The sequence below is a fragment of the Polypterus senegalus genome, chromosome 2 (genome assembly GCF_016835505.1).
Source record: "Polypterus senegalus isolate Bchr_013 chromosome 2, ASM1683550v1, whole genome shotgun sequence".
NCBI lineage: Eukaryota > Metazoa > Chordata > Cladistia > Polypteriformes > Polypteridae > Polypterus > Polypterus senegalus.
Genome location: NC_053155.1, coordinates 211,696,545 through 211,721,856, shown reverse-complemented (window position 1 = coordinate 211,721,856; position 25,312 = coordinate 211,696,545). Strand labels below are relative to the sequence as shown.

The 25,312-nt window shown below is 36.7% G+C and overlaps 1 protein-coding gene across 1 annotated transcript; it reads left to right on the top strand.

Moving 5' to 3' along the window:
• The first annotated feature begins 890 nt into the window (after positions 1-890).
• On the top strand, positions 891-25,179 carry serp2 (stress-associated endoplasmic reticulum protein family member 2). The gene is made up of 3 exons (XM_039745278.1): positions 891-1,102; positions 11,102-11,174; positions 24,272-25,179. Exons 1-3 carry the CDS (start codon positions 1,019-1,021, stop codon positions 24,310-24,312), a joined length of 198 nt encoding a protein of 65 aa, XP_039601212.1. The 5' UTR covers positions 891-1,018; the 3' UTR covers positions 24,313-25,179.
• The last annotated feature ends 133 nt before the right edge of the window (positions 25,180-25,312 follow it).

Genomic DNA, 25,312 nt, shown 5'->3' with positions numbered 1-25,312 from the left:
TGTCTTTTGACAAATCTGAAGGTAATTTGGTAACCTGTTCCTTGAGTCTGATAGGATTTTTTCTTAAGGTTGTCCATTGAAGAAAACTGAAGAAAGTTGTCCCTTACTGTATATAAATGTTTTACGACAGAAAAAATATCCACAAAACCTCTGTGTATTTTCTGCACTTCAATTTTAGGATATTAAGGACTCAATGCAAATCCCTGCAACAGCGCATGCATGAACCACCCCCAAGGCAGGCCATCCTTCTAATGCTTTGCATTACGAAGGTTTACACACGTTAAATAAGGCTGCCTACTAACTAAAATGGGGGGTCTGAGTTAAAGTTACTGACTACAGTTAAAATATTTCGCTATGCGGCGTTCAAGTTTCATTCATGTGTACATTTACAGTGCAGAGGTATTTATTAACTCCTTTAGTAAGGCCTTTAAAAAACGGATGGCACGGATTCTTAACCCTACTGTCAGCTTTTGAGTTGTCACAATAAGCAGAAAAAAACGGGGAACGCGTGGAACAACTCGATGCCTCTTCTCCAGACCACTCTGCTGATCCCACCCTTCCTCCGTGACACTTCTGAACTCTCCACACACTCCGATTCGCGCGCCCAGCTCCGCTCTCTGACTGTTACTACGGCGCGCGAACCCCGAAACGTCACTTGCCCGCCGAAAAGCCGTATTACACCCAACCCGGTTCCTTCGCGCACTCAAAAACCAAGTGCGAGCACGAAGCCGTGTTAACATCTGTGTTATAAGACGCAGAGGAGAGCTGGCGAGAAGAGGATCACACTTAATTCCACAAATATTCGCTGCTTACTTGTTTTGTAATTAATGTATGTGTTAATAAGTTACGAGGGGGCGGGGAGGCGCTGGGGGTGTGCTGGTTTGGGGGCACTTCCGTCCGTTTGGCGTTACGTGCGCGTCTCGCAGGTGCTGAAGGACAGCAGCCTCAGCATCACACGGCTTCACCGCTGCGAGACACGGGGCTGGCGTCAGGGAAGAACTCAGCGCACGGAAGGAAGATGGTAGCGAAGCAGAGGATTCGAATGGCAAACGAAAAGCACAGTAAAAACATCACACAGAGGGGGAACGTAGCCAAGACCCTGGTAAGAAGGAGCGAGCATCTGCTTGTGCGCCAGCGTACGAGAAAGGAGCGGGGGGCTTGTGCGGCTTACCGAAGGGGAGCGGAAAGTCCCTGTTGATAATAGCGGTCACTGACTTATCAGCGCGTGAGAAAATCTCAAGAGTCAGGTGTCGTTGCGTATCCACGCGGATTGATCCGCACTGGAGTGAATAAAAGGTGAGCTTTAAAGCTCAAGGCAGGGGGCGTGGGTGTGGGCGTATTTGCGTTCATTGATGGAATATAAAAGAACTCGGTCGGCCTCTGTCTTTTTCTTCGTTTCATTTTTAGTCGGTAAATTAAATTACCAGCCTGTTTCTGTTCACACGCTTGCTTTGTCATTCGTTCGCGTCTTGTTAGGGTTTCACCGCACGTATTAACTAGAACCTGCAGGACACGAAAAGTGGGTTGCCTTCCCAGTCGCCTGCAAGAGTGTACTTGTAATGTCAAAACTGTCTTTTTCCCCTGGCTACTTAAGATTTATTCTGTGTTGCTTATAGCAGATCACTTTAAGATAGACAACTTTTGTACACAATAAGTAGTTATAGTAATGTTTATTATCCAAAATTATATTTAATGTTAGTCAAAAGTCTATTAAATTTAGTTCATCTGGAGAGGAAATCACTAAAGAGAGGGTGCCCAAAAAATTAATAAAAATACATTGATATGGGATAACGCAAGGGAATAGAAGAAAATAAACAGAAAATATGTCGCCTAAGAATATAGGAATGTAAAACAGCAGAGTTCATTTCAGGTATAATAAATAAATCAAAACGGATTCTAGAGGGCTACAGTGACATCAGGTTTTCATTCTAACAGTTTTCTTAGGTAGTGACCAGTTTTTGCTGCTAGTCAACTTCTTTTGCCTTAATTTTGAATGCCCTGGCATTGAAGACTAAGACCCCTTCATTGTCTATTGTTTCCATAATTAGGAAAGAAACAATAATGAGATACAAAACAAGCCAACATATGACTAGCAATCTGTGTCCATCATGCAGTATCTAAAAATAAAGGAGGGTGAAAGTCTCAGAAATGTAGACCTGCTCAGGTCCACAAAACACTCTGAGGGTGCTCTTAGAAAAGAGAAAATCCACAGTTTTGGAAATATCTACAGTGGCAGAATGTGAGCAACAACAAACTGTGAATTTAAATGACAGGTTTACTTAAGATGATTCAGCTTCTAATTAAAAAACTGTTTGGAGTGTATTTGGTGGGAGTTTGAGGTCCCAAATTAGCTGGTCATCTGTTGGCACACTTCACATCTCATTTTTGTCCAACTGATTTTATGCAAAAAAAGTAAGCTGTAGGACTGAATCTTAGAAAACAATTAAAATTAAAATGAAGGAAAAGAAGGTAATTAACAGAGGAAACTGGTTACTGATGAAAAAAGTGGTAGGAAGGAAAATGTGCAGCCATATAGCGGGCCTCCGGGATTGGAGCTGGACAGCCCTGGTGGAGATAGACAACAAACAAACACACAGGCCTTTAATAATTTTTACTGATAAAAATAACACTGTGTAAGGACCAGAGTTCTTCTGTTTGGTTTTTAGCTAATGGGTAGCCTCGTAAATTGATATCTGCAGACTATTTAAGTGTAGTTTACATCTGTAAAGTGATATGTGAAGTAAAATCAAAATAGTTTATGCTACAGATGTATAACTTGTGAGGCCACAGTGTTATCCTGCGCAGTATTGATCTCTTTATTACAAAGAAATGCACAGAAATAATATAGAGATTCCAATAAAAACTGTCAGATTGTTTCTTGGAGTATGAGTTGTGTATAAGAAACCACAAAATCCTTTTATCTTAAGCAAACTGAGATTTAAAATAACACAATAATAGAGTTTAAATGTAGTAAGTAGGTTAAGCACCAGTGTTTACTTTAAAATCTCTTCATTAATGGTATGGATTCAACTTGATATTGGTTATATGTAAATGTTACAGAAATATTACAAAATATTATTGCACATGAAAGAAGTTTGTGATGATAATAGCATCCCTTTTAACAGTTGGCACAGGAATCCTTGGCAAATTTACTTTCTGAAATTTTTGATACATAATTTGATAATAATAATAATAATAGTACATTTTATTTATATAGCACCTTTCCCATAGTCAAAACAGTTAGGGACAAGTTTGAACTATTGATGAATTGATCAACAATATTCTGATAAATTTTAAATGCTAAACTGAAGCGCTGACTGCAAAGAGTGTGTTTTTTAAAGTGTTGTCTTTGTACTTGTCACAAGGCATTTAGTGTCTTTTAAAAGGTTTTGAATATGTATACACTCCAAAATGTTGATTTATTTAACTATGGCAGAAGACATAAAAGTCCAGTGATGTTCCCTTATTTATATTTCTTTGTACAAAATGCATGGCATTTTTGTGTTCAGAATTATATTTTTGATTTTAGGATGCATCATTTTGTTATTTTATTTTTATTAGCATTTCTTTGTAATTGTGTATAGAATGATGGGATCATAAGTACACATATGGCCAATTACAATAAATCAAAACAATCTGAAATCTTGTTGGTAATATATATTCATACATGAGTCAAATTTGTGGCTGTATGCTATATGCAAGCACCTTCCTTGATTGTCCTCTTCAATTGTAATGGTTTAAAGTTAGGTGCCAAAAGAGAAATATGATATTTGTAAGAGCTCACACAAATAATTGCGGTAACTCCCATTCACTGTATATATTTGTCTGTCATTGAATGTGTGAGTGTGTATAATGAGCTGTTCTAATTATCTCAAGATTTCACAGTAATGGTACACAGAGGCACATACAGTTATGATTTTATAGCGGCATTCATTAAAAAAGCTGGATATCAGTGAATATTTGGCCAGTGGGATCACCTGTAAAAGCTGGCAGATGGAACCTTGAGTTTTCGTCAAGTTGACAGCAGTACAAGTACAGGTACCTCAAACCAGTCAATCTATAATCAGCAAAAACATAAAAAGGCTTATTAGATTGTTATTCACAGGAGATGTGATATCATCTCTGTAACAGTTTACACCGCTTTTACACTGCACGTTAGTTCCCGGATGGGTTCTTTGGTTTTAACTTTGGTTTCTGATCCAGCTGACACCTGTTATGAAAGATAGCAGTGTAATAGTTGGTATTTGTTCATGGCCAAAGCATTATAATGGTGGGTTTACATTGCTCACTGATTATGTCACATCCTGACTTTTATGTAGTAAAAAAGCAATTCAAAGAATAAGAAAAACCTTAAAAGGACAATATATTATAATACTGTACTGCCTCATGCAGAATATGTCAGATAACAATTACTGTATATTATTAAATCTTTAATTCATGCAGAATCTAGGATCTTGAGTGGATGCAGACATCTGTAGGACAAGGAGGTTTAAGCCTCACTGTCTTAATTAATGTGACATAAATCTGACTTTTTTTATCTCCAACCCCCAGACCTCCTTTTGGCAAGTATAGCTGAGGATATACTGTATGATGAGCAGTTGTATACCTTTAATATTAACTTCAGTGAGCATCAGTCTATTGCTATTTTATATAGCACAATTTAGAGAGTGACTAATTCCTAAAATTTAGAGAGCTATCATACTCAGTAGTCCTCATCCTTATTTACTAGTTTTATTTTTTTTCTTTTCTGCATGTTTTTTATATAAAGCTTGTAGTACATTACTGCATAGGTATGTTTTTGTCTAGTTTTTGCGATTGATGTAAACATATTATGTAAATATTTTGGGTGATCTGGGTAGTGTTGCTTTTTTTCTGTGTATTTTTTCCCCAAAGCTTCTGATGTCCATTCACTACCTAATTAGTTATGCATGCAGAATAGCATTAGTAGTTGTATAAATTGTATTGCATATCAGCGGAGGCGAGAAAACACACCCTGGTGGCCTTTAGATTAGATTAAAAAAAATTATTAATCCCAATGGGACATTTAGATGCATGCAGTAGCAGAAACATTAAAAACAAAGACACAGACTCAAAGGACAAGTAACAAACTAAATAAACTGATAAATAATAAATAAATGTGTATTGTTCAGAAATAGAAAAAAGAACTTAAAAAAGAGTATAAGCATTTTGCCTTGGACTTCAGAAGAAAGCATTGAATTGCCTGACACCAGTGGGCACAAAAGATCCCTAAAGGAGCTTCTTAGCACTTACTTGTCATCAGGTATCATTTTAGCTCAGACAACCAATGATACTGCTTACAGTACTGCTTAGTGCTTACTGGCATTTTAGAAAGTAGATTCTTGATTACAGAGTTTACAACAGCAGTATTTTAATGGGAAACATCACTGATTTTCATAATGCTTCCCACAATCCCCTCCCTCCAAACTGGTCTGTGATCCCAAGTTAAGAAGAACAGTGCCACATGATCAACAATTTCAAACAACTTAGCATTAGTGATCATAAAAGTATGAAGGTTACATCAAGTAGATCTGAGTTTATAGAACATTTAAGTTAACTCAGTGTAGTTTTCAAAGTCATCATTGATATTTGGTTACTTTTTAAGTCAGTGTTATCTATTTGTAAAATATAAATAAACTGTATTTTAAGTTCAGCCACTTTCTCAACTTTAACATTCTTCTCATATTTGTATGCTCATGATTTCAATCCATTAACTCCCCATCTATCAGTAAATAAAATGTAATTATAACTGCACTGTATCACAGTTGATTGTCAGTTTGTCATCTTGCAATGTATGGGTGATACAGTGTTTTATCAATACTGACCACTTCCATGTGCATAAAGCAATTAGCAAATAAAAAGAGTGTTTCATTTTTCAAAATGAATTTCTGTTTTGCTTAGTAAGCTTACACATGTCTGTTAAACTGAACCGATCCATACATACATATAGAAAAACGTTTCCATTATCCCTCAATTTTCACACATCATTCTATGTATTAAAATCAAGCAACTTGCTATATTCCTACTTATTTTGTTCTGCTGCAAGATTGAAAAGAACAGAAAGGTGTGTGTTGTGTTAAAGAATCCCAGATGTAACCCATTACATCAGCATGGTGTTTTAAGCCTTCCAATACCATCACTTGACTAGTAGACACCATTGTGTATCATGAGTTATCATCCCAATGTACTATTGGACACACAGTACATTTCAGGTAGCTCTAACCAATTCTGAGAAAGTTATAAAAGCGGCTGTCTAAATTATTTGTGAACAATAACAACACAATGAGTGTTAAGACAAAATTAATAAAATAAATTTGTGTATTCTTAATTGGCATGAAAGAAGACATCATGACTGCAGTCACAGCCTGAGTCAGTTATTCTGGAAGTTACTTTAGATGGAATCCATCTTGCTAGACAACATTCTGAGATCACATTGTCTTTACTAACTAACACATATGCTAGACTATACAATTTGTTGTCCAGTCTTGAGCAGCATTGTTAAAGAGTGTTATTATTTGACCATGGTTCCTTACTCGCTTAAGTAGGCTACTTGTTTGTGATTGCTAGCACAACTCAAGATATGAATGTCCTTCTACACGTGAAGGGGTTACAGCCTACCAATGAAACTGTCAATATTTTATTTTGGGGAACTGGTTGTCTCAGCTGTTGCAGAGATGTACCGTTTAAGATTTATACTAGAGAAGATCTGTAATGTGAAGTCTAGGTTACTTTATTAATCTGCATTAAGAGGTGGATGCTAGCCCAGACAAGGTAAATGAAACAAACATATTAGGGGAGTGAAAGACACCATTTTAGCTGTGCTGCTTATGATATGACCTTAAAAGATATTCACTGATTAAATTTAGTCATGTATGAGTTGGTGTCATTTTATGGTTACATATACAGTATCTAGATAGAGGTTTTGAAAATATTGTAAGATATTGTAAGGTAGAAGATATAGTATTGTAAATGTGCGTTATCTTATCTTAAACATAAATTAGAAAAGAGTGATGAATCTGGTGACAGTAGAAGCATCTTGTTGTTCAAGAGTTTCTTTCAAGTGATAATCATAATGAGTTTTGCTAAACATAAAATGTTCCAATAATCTAAATATAACGAATTTTTTAGAAATCTGTTTTAGTTATTAATAAAAAGGGATATCAGGGTGTCATGGATTAGCACTATTGCCTCCATGTATCAGGAGTATGGTTTCAAATTTGTACAAGTAGTGGAAAGGCGTTATTTCTTCTGAATTGCTCCAATTCATTTAGATGTCTATGATAAGTTATTCCCAATGCCATTTTGGAAGGTATTAGCATTCCAAAAATGATAGTGTTACCACTTGCTTTTTTCATGACCACAGTGTTTTCAGGTAGTGTATGTGGTATACCGACTTGGTAGACCTTTCTCTCCATGCAAAAGTTGAATACAAACAAATTATACATTCTTCTCAGGCATGTGGAAAATTATCCAATATAATTATAGACAGAAGAAATATCCTGAATTAGAAAAGTAACAGAGATCTAAAATGCCAGAGAAGTTCATGCAATTATCAACACTGGGCAGACGTGAAAAAGTGCAGTTCAGTATAGGCAAATAAATGTTGTTGCAGTCATTTAAAATGAATAAATGGGAGACAAGGAGAACTAAGAATAATTTCAGAAAAGTAGGTCTTTACAATAAGTGCTATCCCAAGTCCATTTTAATAGCAAAACAAGAGAAGATTTATGGTTTCATGCAAATGCATTCAGTAGAGTTGGCCATTGCAGTCCTAACCAACAGCCAAACACATTATTGTCTGCTCTATTAAGAAGAGGAACAACTCATTCCACCCATCATTCAGTCATATGTTGCGTATTTGTGTCTGAAATTGCTGACAAATCCAGTTACCTCCATTGTGAAGATTAGGCATTTATGGGAAACAAAACAATTTATAAGAAAATAATCCAAACGTAAGAAAAAAAGCAGGAAACATTAGACACTCAAAGTACAGCCTTTAAAGGCCTAGTTAGCAACTCAGAATAACAAAGGTAATTTTAAGATAATTGAAAGTAGAAATAATATTGTGATGGGCAAAACTAATTTGTTAATTTGAAAGGTATGACCTCCTAAATACTAGGTAGAGAGCTTAATCTGATTCAGGGGCTAGAGTAACCTGAAAACACTGAGGTGCAATCAGGAATCAACCTTTTAATTTTCAGTGAAAAATTAAAAAGAAAATCAATATATCAATTATATTTGTTTGTGATAAGTTTGTTATTTTGTTTGTCAATTTAGTTTTTTACATATTTTATTCTTTTATGTAAGGAAGAATTTCAAATACCCACTAAACTCATGAGCAGCTATGAAAATAATATCATTGTGTTTCATCTTTTGAAAAGTAAAATGCAGAAATAAAAAATGTAACAGTTATAACTGTGTAACACAGCAAGAAATAAATGTCAGCTTGTTTACAGTGAGTTTCCATTACAGTCATACATTATCCTATGAGACATATGAGGCAGATAGATTAACTTTCTCAGGATACACATGTACATCTGGATTGGAGATTTCCATCTAAGTTTCCATCTCAGAATTTCTCTGCATTGGCAGATTGGTGTCACTCTACTCATTGAAATATCCCTTGCTGCTTTAGTCTCCTAAGGAAGAAGTACTTGAGGGAGCAAAGCTGTGCTTTATAAAACACAGGTGTAGGTGTACAGAGGATGACATATACTTCTACAAATGAGACAGGGTAGGGATGTATACAGTAATACTCATCCACTCACAAGAAATTGGAAATTGCCAAATAACATTAAGGTCTCATATATGACCAGTCCAAGTAAAAAGACTATATTCGCCTTTACTAGAGTAGATTTGTTTCTTTAATTTATTATTGAGTTTAAAGGTGCCAGCGTTAGCAGTCATAAGTTATATTTTAACAGTTTAACAAATGCTCAGATACAATTCAGATGTGGTAAAGGAATGCTAGAGTATGAAGAATGAAGAAGTGGTTCAGTTGGACTATGGAGAGTTGTCATAGCTGATCAGGTTTATTTGTGTTACAGATCAGCGACCAAGCTCTGTATGTTGCCAAGTATTATTTAAAGGCTGGTCACAGTGAATGTTGAGATAAGTGGATAAGATCAGAGGCAAAAGAAGGAATCAAATTTAACTGAGCTGGAGCAATGGTATTTTGTCAATAGAGAGCTCAAGGTTGAAAATTGTTTAACAAAAGTGACCATAGTGTAGCTATCATGTATGTAGGAGTGATCTTCGTGTAAAGGTTAGCATCATTAGTATACTTGTTTTAACTCAACACCATCCATATCCTCTAAGATGCTACAAATTAAAGTTAAGCTGATGGCAAAATGTAGGGATGCATTAAAAAGGTAAAGTGCAAATGAGAGATATTCTCCACATACTGTAGATGTTGAAGAGAATATAGAATAAACTACAACAACATTTATTTATATAGCACGTTTTCATACAAATGATGTAGCTCAAAGTGCTTTACAAGATGAATATATAAAAGTTTATAAAAAAATTAAAATATAAAAATACTAAGTAACAAAGAATAAAGTAAGGTCCAACGGTCAGGAGGACAGAAAAAAACAAAAAAGAAAACTCCAGAGGGCTGGAGAAAAAAAAAAAACTAAATCTGCAGGGGTTCCGAGGTCACAAGACCGCTCACCCCCAACTAGGCATTCTACCTAACATAAATAATCTAAATCAGTCCTCATAATTTTCAAGGTTCTTGTGGAAGAATTAGATGATGATGGACATCTGGCCTTCAATCCATCAATGTAGGGACTACATGGTGCCTTGATCAGGTAGTGTTGGCGTAGATCGCCACCACAGAAAACCTAAATAATTTAAGTTGAAACATCTAAGTTGTTATCATTTAAGACTGATGATGATGAAATTCTTAAAGCACACAGTAAAGCTGTTAAATATCTTCATCAGAGGTTCTCAGTTTTCCCACTGAAGAATGCATGTGACTACTATGTGTTTACTTGTTCCACCTAATTTATTAATCGGAATCCACTTTCTGAGGAACAAGAACATATAATTTCATAGTTTCAGTTTTTTAACTCTCCATCTTTTTTCCATTTTTGCTTTACAATTTCACAGAATGGTGGAGCTTATAATTCCCTTTAAATCAAATAGTTGTTTTTACTAATCTGAAGTTCAAAACTCCTTCCTTCTTTTTCTACTTGCACTTTTTTACACAAGGTGTAAATCTTACTCTAAAAGATAACAATAGAAGTGCAACTGTTTTCTACGACAAACGTGGAAAAAGTAAGAGCTAATCTGAATTTCACATTATATCAGAGTCTTATACTTGATGGAGGTAGTGTATTTGTAAAAAAAATGGAGTGCAGTTGTTTTGTCACAGGGGAGTACCAGCTCCTTCAAAAACAAACAAGCATTATCTTATGTCACAATTAACAAAAAAGTTTTTTTTACACTAATGCAGCATCTACAGTAAACGTAGGTGTGCAGAAAAGAAGAAATAAATGAATGGCAACATTTTTCACAAACATTTAGGATATAATCTTCTACCTGAGGCCTAACATGAAAATTTATTTTGTTACCTAAAGAAAACTGCCAGTCACGATGTAATCAGAGAGCTCACAATTTTGGCATAACTTAAGGTATAAAAATCCTGTCATCAGACATTTGATAAATCATTACATCCTACTGAATGTGAAGCTCCACTATTGATGATATTATAGACTTGGGTGTCCAGCTTGGTCCACGAAAATCTGAAATTGAACAGTGTGACATAACCGTGAAGAAGTCAAATTTATTAGTTTTAGTAGCATGGTGAAATTTACCAAGAGGAGTAAATTTCTAACTTGCATGTCCCACCAACATGAAGCATGTCATGGTTTTACAGATAACAGACATTGTGCACACAAAGTTTGCAGGAGAAGCTGAGGTGCCTCCTTTCCAAACGATTATGAAGAAGTGTCACAAAGATTTTTTTTCTAATGAACACAGAATGTAATTAACTGCAGGGAAAGATACTGATTTTTAAAAAAAACGATCAAGTCACTACTGCAACAGTTATAAAGATATCTTGTCTTCCTTATTGCAGCGACCACAGGAAGAGAAATACCCAGTTGGACCATGGCTATTGGCTCTCTTTGTTTTTGTTGTATGTGGATCAGGTAATACCATCATTTTCCTATATGTGCCTCTGTTTGGGAATGATGTGTACAATGTGTAGATTATAAAGAAAGAATTGTAGTGATAAACCAAGAATTTGTTACAGGTTACTGTGGTTTATTTGAAAGAAAAAGACATAAAAAAATAACCAGATGATTCTATTTAAGAATGCTGACAAAAAGGTAAATCCAGCATGATTTCCTCATTGAGTATCAATTTTCAAATTATTTGAGAACCTTATGTAGTTCTTCTGCTTTACTATTTTAAGGGAGTTGTAGATCAGGATAGTGATATTGGAGTTATATTTTGCTTTACTGTCTTTATGATGTATGTGTATTATAAAGAGGCTGTTTGTACCAAAGACACTCAACTAACAATACATAATGTAATTATAATATAATAAAATTAGGAAGAGTAGCAAAGTGGCTCAGATGTAATGCTTCAGCCTCAAAACTCTGAAGTCTTGGGTTTAAATATCAACATGGTCACAGGCTGTTTAGAATTTTCAAATTCTCCGTATATTTGTATGGGATTTATCCAGGGACTTCAGTCTCTTCCCACATCTCAAATTCATGTGTGCTAGACTTATTGGTGACTTATTGTGAGCTTTGTGAGTGTGTTCGTGTGTGAATATTAAGCTGTCCAGGGCTGGTTCCTGTCTTGTACCTGATGCTGCAGTACACAGCTGAGACTCCACAATCCTCTAGTGAATTATGCAGATTAAAGAATGGCCCAATAGATAATGTTAATAATATTAAAATTGAGAATGATATGTTATTAGGAGATGTCAAGGTTTTAACCAAGAAATCATTAATTTGTATCGGTATAGTTAACAAATTGTGGGGATGCAGTGTATAAAGTATCCTAGATAAGACATAAAGGTGGGTGCACACACTTGGGAAAATATTAAAACACTAGTAAAACTGGCAGCATATCTTTAAACTATGAGAGGAAATCTTTGTGGAGTAAATCCATACAAACACTGGACAAACAATCAAATGTTAACACTACCCAGCCAGTGAGTAGCAAGTGAGAACTTTGTGGTGGCACTGATGGTCACTGTGCAGCAGTATAGCCCAGTCCATATTTAGTAGTCATATCAGAGAGAAATCAAAAGTTTTGAAGTTTACAAATGTGAAAGATTTGAGGCATGCCCTTAACATATTTTCTTGTCATGCAACAGAATCAATTGAGTGAAAAGTTACTGTGAAAGTAATTCTCTGTTAAGCTTGACTCATGTATATAATTAATTATGGCCCTGTTTGATTATTTGCATCAGAATGACTTCAGTTAAGGGCCTTGTCCTAAAAATATTTGAGCTTTTTTACACTTTGGCATATTTTTGGAATATTTATTGAAAACATAATGAAGAAAATTGGCCATTTGCCATTCTTCAATCTTAATAATCCATAATTTGTCTAAACAAAATTAACAAAGTATTGTATTGTGCTTAAACGCTTTGAAATAGTTATTCAATCCATTTGCTCCTGACCTCTCAACCAGTTAGCCTTATTAGCAGTAAACCAGTGATTCCAATACCATGTTGTATCAGTTTTGAGTATTTTCACCAAGTACCAAAATAAATTCTGTAAAAACAGCAAAATATTGTGTATGCCAAATTGAAAAACCTGTTATTCTTGTGATTCAGCAACACCGTGATTTACATGTTATATTTCAAAGCATGGAAATAAAATAAAACATTAAGGTAGTGTAAGTTTTTAAGTAAGTAGTGAATGTAATAATGTGACAAATGCTATTTAATATTGTTTAGACTGCTTTAAGTGTTATGCCTGCTTACTGTAGCAATTTGTGTGGTCTTTTTTGTTTTTGTGGGATGCCTGTGGTGAAACACAGGAGTGTAACTAAACAATTTACTAACAAAGTCTTCACAAGAGGCCTTTTCTAGAAAGCACTGTTGTGAGGCATATTTCAGAGTAAACAAGAGTACAGAGCAGTACAAGATAGTACAGATAAATAAAATTCTTAAATATGAACTATTAAGTATTGGATTAGTCAGTATGAGATCTTTATATCCTGGGTAAAGTTTGCAGAAAATACACCAAATCACATCAGAGCAGAACAGAACAAAAAAATAAGTATTAAAGATACTCAGTTAACAGTAAAGATTGCTACCACAACATGTTCAGCATTAGGAGAACAGGCAGAGGTGTAAAGACAATTTTAAAATTAAAAGGTCTGAATTAGCATAAACTGCCCTAATTCAGGATGTTTCTAAAAAATATAATGATTTGTTTCCTGTGATAGAAGTACATAATAAACAAGAGTAGCTGTGTCTTATATTTGAACTATTAAAATAAGTGCTTCAGTTTAAATTCAAATTTTTTTCAATTGTAAAAGTAATTTGTCGTTTTTAACTCTCTGGTTCCTAGAGGGCTCGGGCCCTAGTAAAGGATCAAAAATAACATCATATTTGTAATCACTGACCTTAAAATAGTCTAAAATAATACCCCACATACTTGTGTAATTTTTAATCTTCTGGGGGTGGCTCTTAGAGTAAAGAATCAAATATCAAAAAATTCTCATTTGTGAATTTCAAAATAGCATAAAGCAGCACTCCACATTCCTATATTACCAATCCCCATTTTTAGACATTTTGTGAAAAGCAGTAACTTGACCCATTATATCCCATCAGGGGGTGAATCTCTGGGGTCGGTTGAGGTGGCATGCACAAATTCATGTGCTTGTGATCATTTTTGCCAAAGACACGTATTGTTTTTACTGTTTATCAGAAGGGGTGCAATTTCCTCCACAAAATCTGATTGAAAAATGGCCTGAAAATGAGGGGCCAAAAATAGTGGGGAATCCCAAAAAGCTTGATGTCTTGCATAACTAAACATCAGAATGAATCGAATGGTATATATTGTACATGGGGTTTTTCTCATAACACTGAGTAAGGTGGACTGGACAAAACAAGCTAAAGTGATTTCAAAGCATTCATAAGTAATTCTTCTGAGCACAAAAATACATGAATGGTAGTTTCAACATACAGCTTTGACCTAGAGCCTGCATGTGCACATGGACACATGTGGCACACACACAGTATCTCCCATCTCAGCTATACCCATCAGTTACAGTAGCCATTCCAGGATGTGTCAAACCACTTGATACTCAGTTTTTCAAGGTTGTTTAATTTAACTATAAATTCATTCATACATGTGCCATATTTTTACAGTTTCTTTATAAAGAAATCTGTTGAAAATTTCAGCACTTCAGAATTTTTTTATATTATTCCTAATTGAGGATAATCTTCTCCAAGATCTGCTTTGAATGTGTTTTTGACTCCAACACATGGCTTTTGATAACAGGTGTACTAGCACAATAATTTACTTCCCAGATCAATTTAGTTCATTTAGAGCTCATAATGGTATATTTTCCCTGGACATACTGTAGGTGGACTTCATGTAAGTAATTATGTGACATTTAGTAGGTGGTGAATACTTGGAGAATTAGTCATTTCTGTTTTTCCGCAGAAAGGTTGGTCATGCTAGGACAAGGCATGACATAGTCGCACTCCTTCATAGCTCCAGAGGTCTGGGTTTGGACCTGGCCATTGACATTGCCTGAATGGGTAGTATCTAGCACTCCTTCCCACAAATAAATTGTTAACTGGCGACTCCATACTGGCCATATATGAGTGTGCCCTGTGAAAGGAACCAGTCTGCGATGTGGTGAGAGTCTGCCTTGTGTAAAATCCTGATAGCAGAGTCTGCAACTCCTGTAATCCTGATCTTGATTAAATGAGTTGGAAAATTAAGCTTTATATGGCAAAAAGGACCAGTTAGAAACATTAAGATTCCTTGTTGTAATACCATAAAATGGGTAATAAGGGAGAGTGTATAATTGTTTTTACAAACAGGGTGCCTATGCTAGTAAAACCATGAAACAAGTGACAAGAAGACTTTTACTCCATCTTAACTTATCTTAACAATATGATCCCTTCCCGGGCATGGAAAAGATTCTGGAACAAGTTAAACTGAGAATATTGGCAAACCCTGAAACAGACCATTATAGTATAAAAATATATACCAGATGGTCATAAAAAGTAGGCAGACTTTTCCCTTTAAAGAATTTTATAATAAAATGCTACTAAAATAAATAAGACTAAGGGGAGAAAAGTCAGTGAAAATCAGCTCTGATAAATGTAATAAACTTTTTCTGTGACACCAACAGCCTTTTAAATGTAACAGGCAGTGAAACTGTTTGGTGTAAATTAAATACAAGGGTAAGAGGATGAAACATCCATGGATTTGTCTAGACCTATTGTGATAGTTAATGCCACAAGATGAAAATACACATTAAGTGTTTCTCAGGCTGTTGTTTACTTACTGTCAATTCCATTTAAATAATGGCCACTCACGCGTATGCGAGGTTTGATTTAGTTTGAAATTGTTACTGTCCTCAGACATTGCTGCCAGCAATGACAGGAAGGGACGCTGTAATCCTGCTGTTATCATATCAAAAGTTGCTGAGACTAAGTCTAGCATAATTATTATGACCCTAAATTGAGAAAATGTTTCAATGACTAGTTTAGAAAAAAAGTTTGTAGTTGCATATAAATTCTGGTGACAAGGACTGTCCTTTTGTGATACAGTCTAGCTAATCTAACTCTGCAGTAATGAACATGATACAAAGAGGAGGTACTGCATGTATGGCCTTTTAAGAGACTTCTGCCAGGTCCTGTGACACCAGGTCCCTTGGATTCCACAATACGGATAAAATATGGTTGAATAAATACAAGGGGCGATGAAAAGGTTTTAAGCATGAACCTGGAATTGGTATCCCATGGCCCTTGTTTTCTAAGTGACAGTTTGAGAACCAAGTCAATATGGACATCAAAAGCTCGAAATTAGGAATTGTATTCTCTTTGAATTTCTGATGCTAGTGAACGCCTTTAAAGATTCATTCTCTCCTAGTCAACATGTTTTAGGACCAGTCCCCTTCATGTACCACAGACATGTGATTGGCTGTAGAATTCCATAATGGCAATATGTCTCTTGAAGCTGACCAAAGGCCTGAACAAACTCTAACACTGATGACAGAAGAAAATGTTACCACAGTGTAGCAAATTATAATGGAGAATCAAAGGATGATGTTGCATGAGAAAGAAGACAATTTACAAATTAGTTATTGGTTAGCTGAATCCATTCTTCATTAACGGTTAAACCTGAGCAAAATCTTAGCACATTGGATGCATCACCACATCCAAGAAGTATTTCAAGCTAATGAGTTCAGACTGTAAGAAATCTAAGAAGCATTTCTTAACTGAGGATGAAATTAGGATATATCATTATACTCAAGGAGTCCAAACAACAATTTAAACAATGGAAGCATGGTGAAGTGCTGGCAAGATCAGACGCACAGTCTTTTTATAATGCTGAGGGTGTAGTCCATATGGATTATATGGTTTATAAGGCAAACATAATTGGTCAGTGTTATTCTGATTTGATCTGCCATTTGCAGTTGTCTGGGAAAAGTAGCAAGGAAAGCTGCTGACCACCCCTCTGCTGCTTCATCCCAGTGCCCCCACCCACATTGTACAGGTTGGAAAGGCTGCTCGGTGTACCCACCCTATTCTCTAGTCCAGGCTGAGGAAACTGATGCCTTTATTCAGTCTATTCAGCTTCCTCAATGGGAAGCAATATTCCAATAGTGAATACATCATGTCCACTATAGAGGCATAGTTGCATAAGCAAGACAAACTATTGTAGATGAGTGACAAACTTTATGAAAGTTGTAATAAAAGTGTACTTAATTTCTATGGGGATTATATTAACAACATATTTCATTTTACTGATGTTTCTTTTAATAATGTGTGGGTACATCCCGGAGTTGACTCATCTCTGAAGCATGGCACTGCTACTAAGTTAGCTCCCTCCGCTCCCTAATGAGCATCAACAATGTTCTCTGGCATACAATCAGAGGAAATTATTCCACTATTACAATATTGTCAAGCTGTCATGGGATAAGGGAACTGATCACTGAATATCAGCCTGAGTCAATAGGGTATGACCAGATGCAGACTTACAAATATATTGCTTACCAAAGATCTATCTAGAGGTTGCAACATCTGAGGAACATGACACACTGCTGACATTGATGCAAGTTTCTTCATTCTTCTCTGTCTACAATTGTCATTTCACAAAAACGCTAGCCCTTTGGCATCTGTAATTAGCTTAATGCTAAAAGGAGACTACACTTGTCAAATGAGGTATTTACAGTATTTTTGTCAAGCACACACAAGAAAATGGTAGCAAAAGAAAACCAATCATACCCAGCTTCCCCATTAAACCTTTGTAAACAGAATGGTGCCTCTGTCTATTATCAGAGGTGGCCTTCCAATCTTCCAAACTGTACAAAACACTCTCCATCTCATCTCTCTGTCATTGTCTGGCTTGTCTTTGTCTTTGATAGCAAGCGTTTGAAACAGCATTGCTTCTAACTCCAGACTCAACTGTCCTCTGGGGCCAAGAGTGTTCCTCTGCAGCTATAGGAGTAGAGCACAGAAGTAACTCCATCTGACAATAAAGTTCATGCACCCCTTAAAATGACCGTGTCTTCAATTCAGGTTCTAGCCTACCTGTTCCTTTAAATGAGCTACATATTCTACGAAAGTTCAGTATTGTCATTGGTGCCCAAAAAGGTTGCTACATCTGGGGTTTGACTTGAGGTAACAGAGCATTAACGAACACAATGGCGTTATAGGTTTGAATTCTAATAGCCATCTTTCATTTGGCTAAGACTTCCCTTTGTCCTTTGAATGCTTGCCCCTGACAACTCTTCACTATATTTATCCATCCATATATTTTTGAAACCAGCTTTTCCACAGCAGGGTCACTGCTTATCCAAGCAAACAGTGTGTGGAAGGCAGGAACAGTCCCTGGACAAGGTGAACAGACACACACACGGGCCAATTTATCCTCAGCAGTACACCTAACCTGCATATCTTTGCACTGTGGGAGGAAACTGGAGCACACACATGGAGAACATGTAAACTCTACACAGGGAGCACCTGGGACTTGAATGCAAGGCAGCAGTACTACCACTGTTCCACCGTGGTGCCTCAACTCTCCATAATATGTACAGTGTTGAGTAAATAAATAACACATGTAATATTGTTAATGCTGAACAGAGGAAAATGTTACAATGTATTTTATATTTTTGTTTCTTTGTTGCAAGCTGCATAACACAAACACTGGATAAAATGGTATATTTTTGCTAAAAATGTAATAATAGGTCACCTTTCACTCTACGGAAGTTATCAGCATCTCCAAGAAACTTCAGCAGGTTAGGAGCACTGCCCGGGAGTATAACTTGATGAAACACAGAAACAATCCATTAGCAGCATTTCAACAGCACAAAACGTAGACAAGTAAATTGCAGGCAAACGTTCACAGATTTGTAAAGGGTGGCAGGAAAGTGAAGTGCTCTGAAAATTGCTGCAGTGTCCACTGTTCAGTCCACTGAATCCTAACATTCACTTAAAGAGACTGAAGATACAATGAAATTGGAGTTCCTCTTCGTCTTTGACACAGTACTAACCCATAGCTGTTTTCCTCCTTGATGAGGATGATGCAGTGCTCATCCTCACTAGTCGATCCACTGAGGCTCCGCTTGTGCTGTCATTTAGAATCTTGAACTCCGATGAGCTGGTTTGGGGGTGATCATTGGGCATAGGATTGATAATTTATTTTGAGTAAATATTGCGGTGGGTGCTAATTAAGAAACCTCTCTAGAGAGGGAGCCAGTCCATCACAGTTCCCATTTTTAGTGGAATATTTTAGTTGAGACCTCTATATGGCTTTACATGTTTAACACTTGAAATAATTTTAATATCTGTTGAAACAATTTTAAATAAAATCTGAAAATTGAAACTGGTGCAGCTGCATTACTCTGATACATTGCTGGGTTGTGCAGCATTACGTAATCCATCCATCCATTATTCAACCTGCTATATCCTAACTACAGGGTCACAGGGGTCTGCTGGAGCCAATCTCAGCCAACACAGGGCACAAGGCAGGAAACAAACCCTGGGCAGGGTGCCAGCCCACCGCAGAGCATTACATAATGCTCTGCAAATAAATGTACATTTTTCAGTTTCCTTGTTCTTCAGTTCAGACCAAAATAAAACATGTCTGCCTTTATCTTATACATCAATGGCAGCTGCATTTAGGCAGCTTTTTTTTATTCAGCCATTTATGCTTTATGTGAAAACTTTAAGGCCTGTTGTTGCTAATTAAGCTACAACATTTAAATTCATAGATGTGCTATTAAAGAAAATTGTTCCAGGATACTTTCTGCATGCTGTAGTCTACAGGCGATGGTGATCCACCCACAGAAGAATGTTCACCTACCCCAAGGGTGACACTAATCCATGCTTCACATTTCTCCTGTCTAATGCACCCTTCGGTTTTGGGTGTGCCCTACTGTAGCATACTCTGCACGCCTCCATTATATGAAGCAAACGTCCGTACGTCCATTCTTCATGTCACTGATTTCCATTATAGGTGATGTGTGAAGTACTGTGTACAAGGCCTGGATCACCTCTGGAAGCTCACTCCAAAGCACACCCACTCATTCTATCCAAATTTACAGTGAACAGTCAACCTAACTTGCATACCTTTTTGATGTGGAGGGAAAGATGGGAATATTTGGAGACAGACAAGTATATTATGCAGACTCCACAAAGATAATGGCCAGGACAAGAATCACACCTGGATGCCAGAGCTGGCTGCTCAAACACTTTGGCTGCCATGTCTTCCTTTGAAACACGTGGTGTATGTAGGTATTATGACAAATTAACTTTCTGCAATTTGTTCTGCTGAAGCCACAGTGTATTGTAATGCTACAAGGACATTTCATTAGTCCAAATTAAATGTCATTGTTTTTTATAATGAATTAATTTTTAGCAACTTGCTCTTGATCATTTAAGAATTCTTTTACTTTGCCTGTCAGCTCCTAACCGTTGTGCCAATTCTCTCTCAACCATTTCTTTTAAAATCTGCCAAAAGCTGATATGGATCTGGTCTTGGTCACTGCTGTACTGGCAAAATTACACGTTCATTGTTGAAGATAATAAGGGTGGTACAAAAACAGACAATTTGTGTCAACTAATCTGAAGACTATCAGAACAAGAAATACCACAAAAGAGTCATCAAAATATATATTTTCATTTCCTTTCCTAGCTGTTTCAAGTTAATGCTTGTAAACTGCAGGTAATTTTAATTTTGGCCGTCCCCTTCATCCAATGTGACATAAAACATTTGTGACACAATTGGTTACATTTTGTTTGGTTTGCCAATTGGAGGTCACACAGGCAGGTCAAGTGCCTTGCTCATGATCACACATTGTCAGTAGCGGGATTTGAACCCACAGCCTCACGGTCTGAAGTCCAGGTCCACATGAAATACTCCTGGGAGGTTGAAATGTAGGGTGGTACTTTGGCATAGTGACTGGCACTGCTGCCTGCAGGAATGAGCATTTTGAATCCCACACACATTTGTTATTTGCTGGTTGTTGCTCTTGCATAACAAATGTGTGTATTTAGTGAATTGCTAATAGGCTCATTCCTGCATTGTGACCAGTGCTGCCTGGATAGACCCCAGCTGACTGAGACTCTGAATTAAATTATGCAGTTTTCAGAATTGATCTGGCAGGAGCTCAAACTCTAATAATGTATATTTTCCTTTTCTGAGAACATCACTAGTGTTTTGAGAACCTCAATAAATTTAGTATTTCTCAGATATTCTGTTTTACTGTACTTTTACTTTATATTTTTTCTCCATGTTTTATGGAAACAGTCATATATGATAAATACTTACAAGGTGCAAATGGCGTCAAATTTGATGGTAAGCTGTCGCCTCCCTAAATAGTAACTGATAAAAAAAAAAGAAGTGAGAGAAACAACAAAGGGTTAAATGATGCCTGCCAAGAATGCTTCTTTAGCAGGCAGTAGTAACTGGAATCTACTGAAGAAGCCAGCTAAGAATTTTACAAATTGGCAGGAATGAGAGGCTGCAGCCTTCCAGGAAACACGTCTCTCTTTTCTTCCTGTGAAAATCTTTCAGTGTATCTGTCTATTTTCTGATTCACTGACCAAGTTGGGAAAGCAGGTGCCTGTCAGCAGTATGGGGTATCAGTGAATCTTTCATGCCTCCATTTTCAAATCCTTAATGAAGATGAACTTCTTCTTGTTCCCTTCTCTCATATAGTAATCTTGTAGCTTTTCGCTGTTCAATATAATGAAGGATATTGCCCCCCCCTGAATTGTTTGAATTAAATGTAATATTTGATATTTATAGAGCTTGAATGAAGTACACAACATTAAGATTTTACATTATAATGCATTTCCTTATTTTCTACCTCTGGTACCAAGAATGAAAAGTGTTTTTTCCCCGTAATACAGAGCAGGACGCAGGTGTTTCATGAAAGGAGATTAACAGGGGAAATGATTGAAGTGTGTAAAATTATGAAAGGAATTAGCAGAGTAGATACCAGCTGTTACTTTAAAATATATTCTGCAACAAGAACATGGAGACGGGGTTGGAAAACATTGAAGGGTGGATTTTTGCATTCATGTTAGATATTTTTTCTTCACAAAAAGAACCATAGACACATGGATTAAATTACCAAGTAGTGTGATGGACAGCAGGACTTTAAGGACCTTTAGATCTTGAATTGATGTTATTGTGGATAATCTGGATGAATAGGATAGACGAGATTGCTGGGCTGAACGGCCTGTTCTCGTTTCATTTTTTCAAATGCTGTAATGTTTCTTTATAGTGAATCATAGGAGAAACACACACACACACACACACACACACACACAAGCCAGTTTAGCAAAGCCAGTTCACCCAGCTTGCATGTCATTTCAGTTTTACGCCTTTTTGAAATTTTAAGTTTGGGATACAGGAGAGTAATGTGTGAGGTGCACGAAAACAGTCCCATTACTGTCACTAAAACATCAATTCATTTATCCCAAAACCCTGCAATTACAATATTCTTCATATAAAATTCTCAAATTTACATTTAAATTTACAGCAGTTAAGCTAAAAGGATCCATTAAGTGCAAAAAGCGCTGTTATCAGTGGGCTAGGATGAGCAGTGGTTCTCAAGCTCGGGCTAAGAGGATGGCCATGTTTCCTAATCAGTTCTCCTTTCTGCTTTGAACTGAACTGCTGTTTATGCCTTACGTTATGTAAGAAATCTGAAAAATCTGCACTTTTTTAATCCTAGTTTTTAACTCTCAGGAGTCACTTTTTCCATTTTTTTTTTCTTTTATGGTCACAAGAATTAATTATAATGTTCATAAGAATTACTTATTAACGCTTTGAAATCACGTCAGTTTTTTTTATGCCTTGCGCCTCTTGACTCACTGGTACAAGAAAGACCCAACTTCTGACATACAGTTTGACTCGTCTCAATGTCTATTTATGCAATACATCAATTTGTTTGGGACTCCTCCCTATTTTTTAGCCCTCCAGACTTGAGAACCCCTCATTTTAGGCCATATTCTATGCAGGAAATAACACCCTTATGATAAAAAGTAAACCGATATAGGTGTTGTGATAAGGATGACTCTGAGACAACATAAAGGTTTGGGGCAGCCATCTGTATATTGTGTCCCGGCTGCAAATGCTTTTGAAAATAATAAACACATCTTAACAGATTGGAGTCCACAATTGAACTGAACTTGTTGACTTAAGATGGCGACTTTAAAGGCCAGTGGAGGAAGTGATGTCATCCAGACCGAAGCCGAAAGTGATGTCAACAGCAGTGCCGGGACTGGAAGTGCCATCATCAGTAATGCCGGAACCAGGCGGGATTTCCCGAGAATGGTCTGTAAGGGATTGAGAGACACAATTAGAGCACCTCGCCACCCCCTGGCCAGGCACGGAATTACAATTATTCAGGCCCTTTAGTTGTCTCCTATCCGCATGTGTGTGACAGTGTCTTCAGCAAAAATGGTCAGCAGAACTTGAAGTTGTGCATGCCACCACATCAGTCCACTTCAGGGGTTAATGGGATACAAGGAGTCAAAGTTACTCCTTTTCACAAAACTTTGAAAAATGGGGATCAGTAATATAGGCAATGCGGAGTGTTGTTTTATGCTATTGTAAGGTTGCAGATCATGAATGTGATAATATTTTTGATATCTAATTCTTCACCAGTGGTCCTAGCCCTCCACTAGTCATTCCCAGTAGGTTAAAAATGGCAAATTTCAAACATAAGCATTTGGGGTATTGTTTTAGACTTCTTCAGGTGATTTCAAATAAGATGTTATTTTTTGTTGTTGTTGATCCTTTACTGAGGATCTAGCCTTCTGTGGAGGGTGAAAAATGACACATTTCTAATACAATTGGGAATATTTAGACTTTCTTTAAATTGAAGCAGACATTTTAGTATTTTAAATATTTGACACAACTATTCTTGTTTATTATGTACTTGTACTTCATGAAATAAATAATTACATTTCTTATGGACATCCCTAATTAGGACAGCTTACACTATTTCAGACTTTTGACATTTTTTTCTCTGTGACGTTTTCCTTAATTGGATACAATTTTCAATAGGAAAAAAAAAATCAGAAAGATAACCTTGAATACTTGCTCAACTGAAAAAAGTGAAAAATTCTTCATGGATGTTTCTGAAATGACACAATTAAAGGTGGCAGTATGGCGGCTGCCTCAGAATTCAGAGCACCACCAATGTGGACTTTGTGTGTTCTCTCGGTGCCCACATGGGCAGCTGCATATTTGCTCAGCATATGTGTAAGTTTGCTCCAGGATGGACATGGGCCACATTTTGGGTTGGTTCCCACTTTACAGCTCCTCATGACCCCACTGCAGTTTAATAAATTAGAAAATTGAATGGATGGAGAGAATAAAGGTAAAAACTAAGAAATAGGAAGGGGTCAAAATTCAAGCAGGAATTGATTACACTGAAAATCAGCAGCCACAGGAGTCCATTGGGACCAAATCTGAGAAAGGCTGACTGAGAATAAGAGCAGGTTTAACCTCTTGGTGTTTTGGTGCCTGGGAATGGTGTGGTTACTAATCCACTTCTTTTCTTTTAATCGCAGCCATCTTTCAAATTATCCAGAGCATTCGGATGGGCATGTAAGAATCTTCACTTTTCTGGGGGCTCCTTTCCTCTTTGAAATTTCAGACACATGTAGACAGAAATGAAAAGAAGTGGAAAGGAGGGAACGCAAACATTTTCTGTGGATTCTGCCAGCATATTCACTTCTACATGCCTAGACGAGTGGAATACCCATGGCATTAGAGATGCTTGGCTCTTTTTTTTTTTTAAACTGACGCTGTGGATTAACCAAAATGATTGGCTCTAACAGTGGGGTCTGTGTTTCATTTTTATTCACATGACTAATGTATTGTGAATCTATGTGAGTGCTCAGTCTCATGTATTGATATTCATTTTTAAGATACAGTATGTATGTTTGATATAGAGCAATAGTAAATTTTGCAAATAAAATTTTATCTGTTTATTTTTTTCTGTGGCTTGTACACTGACAAGATGAACAGAGTTCATGTCCAGAGGGACAAGAATAAGCCAATTTTATGGTGTCTTGTTGGAGGCTGGCTGTCTTAGAAACTCACCAGGTAAAAGCTACACTTTAAACCTTCGTCTGTGTGATTAGACTACGAACGTGCAGGATATACGGTTAGACTGCAGGGTGGAGAAAACTGCACATCAACAAAGACAGGAAAAAACAATGGATGGAGATGAGAGTGGACAAGTGGGTGAAACAATTGATGGGAGGCAGCATCATATGTTGTGGGTGAACTTGAATGGCCCTTTGAATGTGGGAATGACAGTAACACATAAAAACAACAAAAAGCACTGGACTTTGGGCCTGCAGTCATTTACTACTGTATGTGTTTTAATGGTCTTCATGATTAAGCTTGCATTGTCACATTGCAAATAATCACATAGGAATATAATATTTACATATGGTATGGTGGGCTGGCGTCCTGCCCTGTGTTGGCTGGGATTGGCTCTAGCAGACCCCCCATGACCCTGTAGTTAGGATATAGCGGGTTGGATAATGGATGGATATTTACATATGCAACATTAATTTAAAAAGTAAAGTAACCACCACTAA

Excerpts from the sequence above, each read along its gene's own strand:
- serp2 (XM_039745278.1), top strand. The coding sequence starts at position 1,019 with ATGGTAGCGAAGCAGAGGATTCGAATGGCAAACGAAAAGCACAGTAAA. Across the intron at positions 1,103-11,101 it reads GGAACGTAGCCAAGACCCTG|CGACCACAGGAAGAGAAATA; the intron begins GTAAGAAGGAGC and ends TCCTTATTGCAG. Across the intron at positions 11,175-24,271 it reads TTTTGTTGTATGTGGATCAG|CCATCTTTCAAATTATCCAG; the intron begins GTAATACCATCA and ends TTTTAATCGCAG.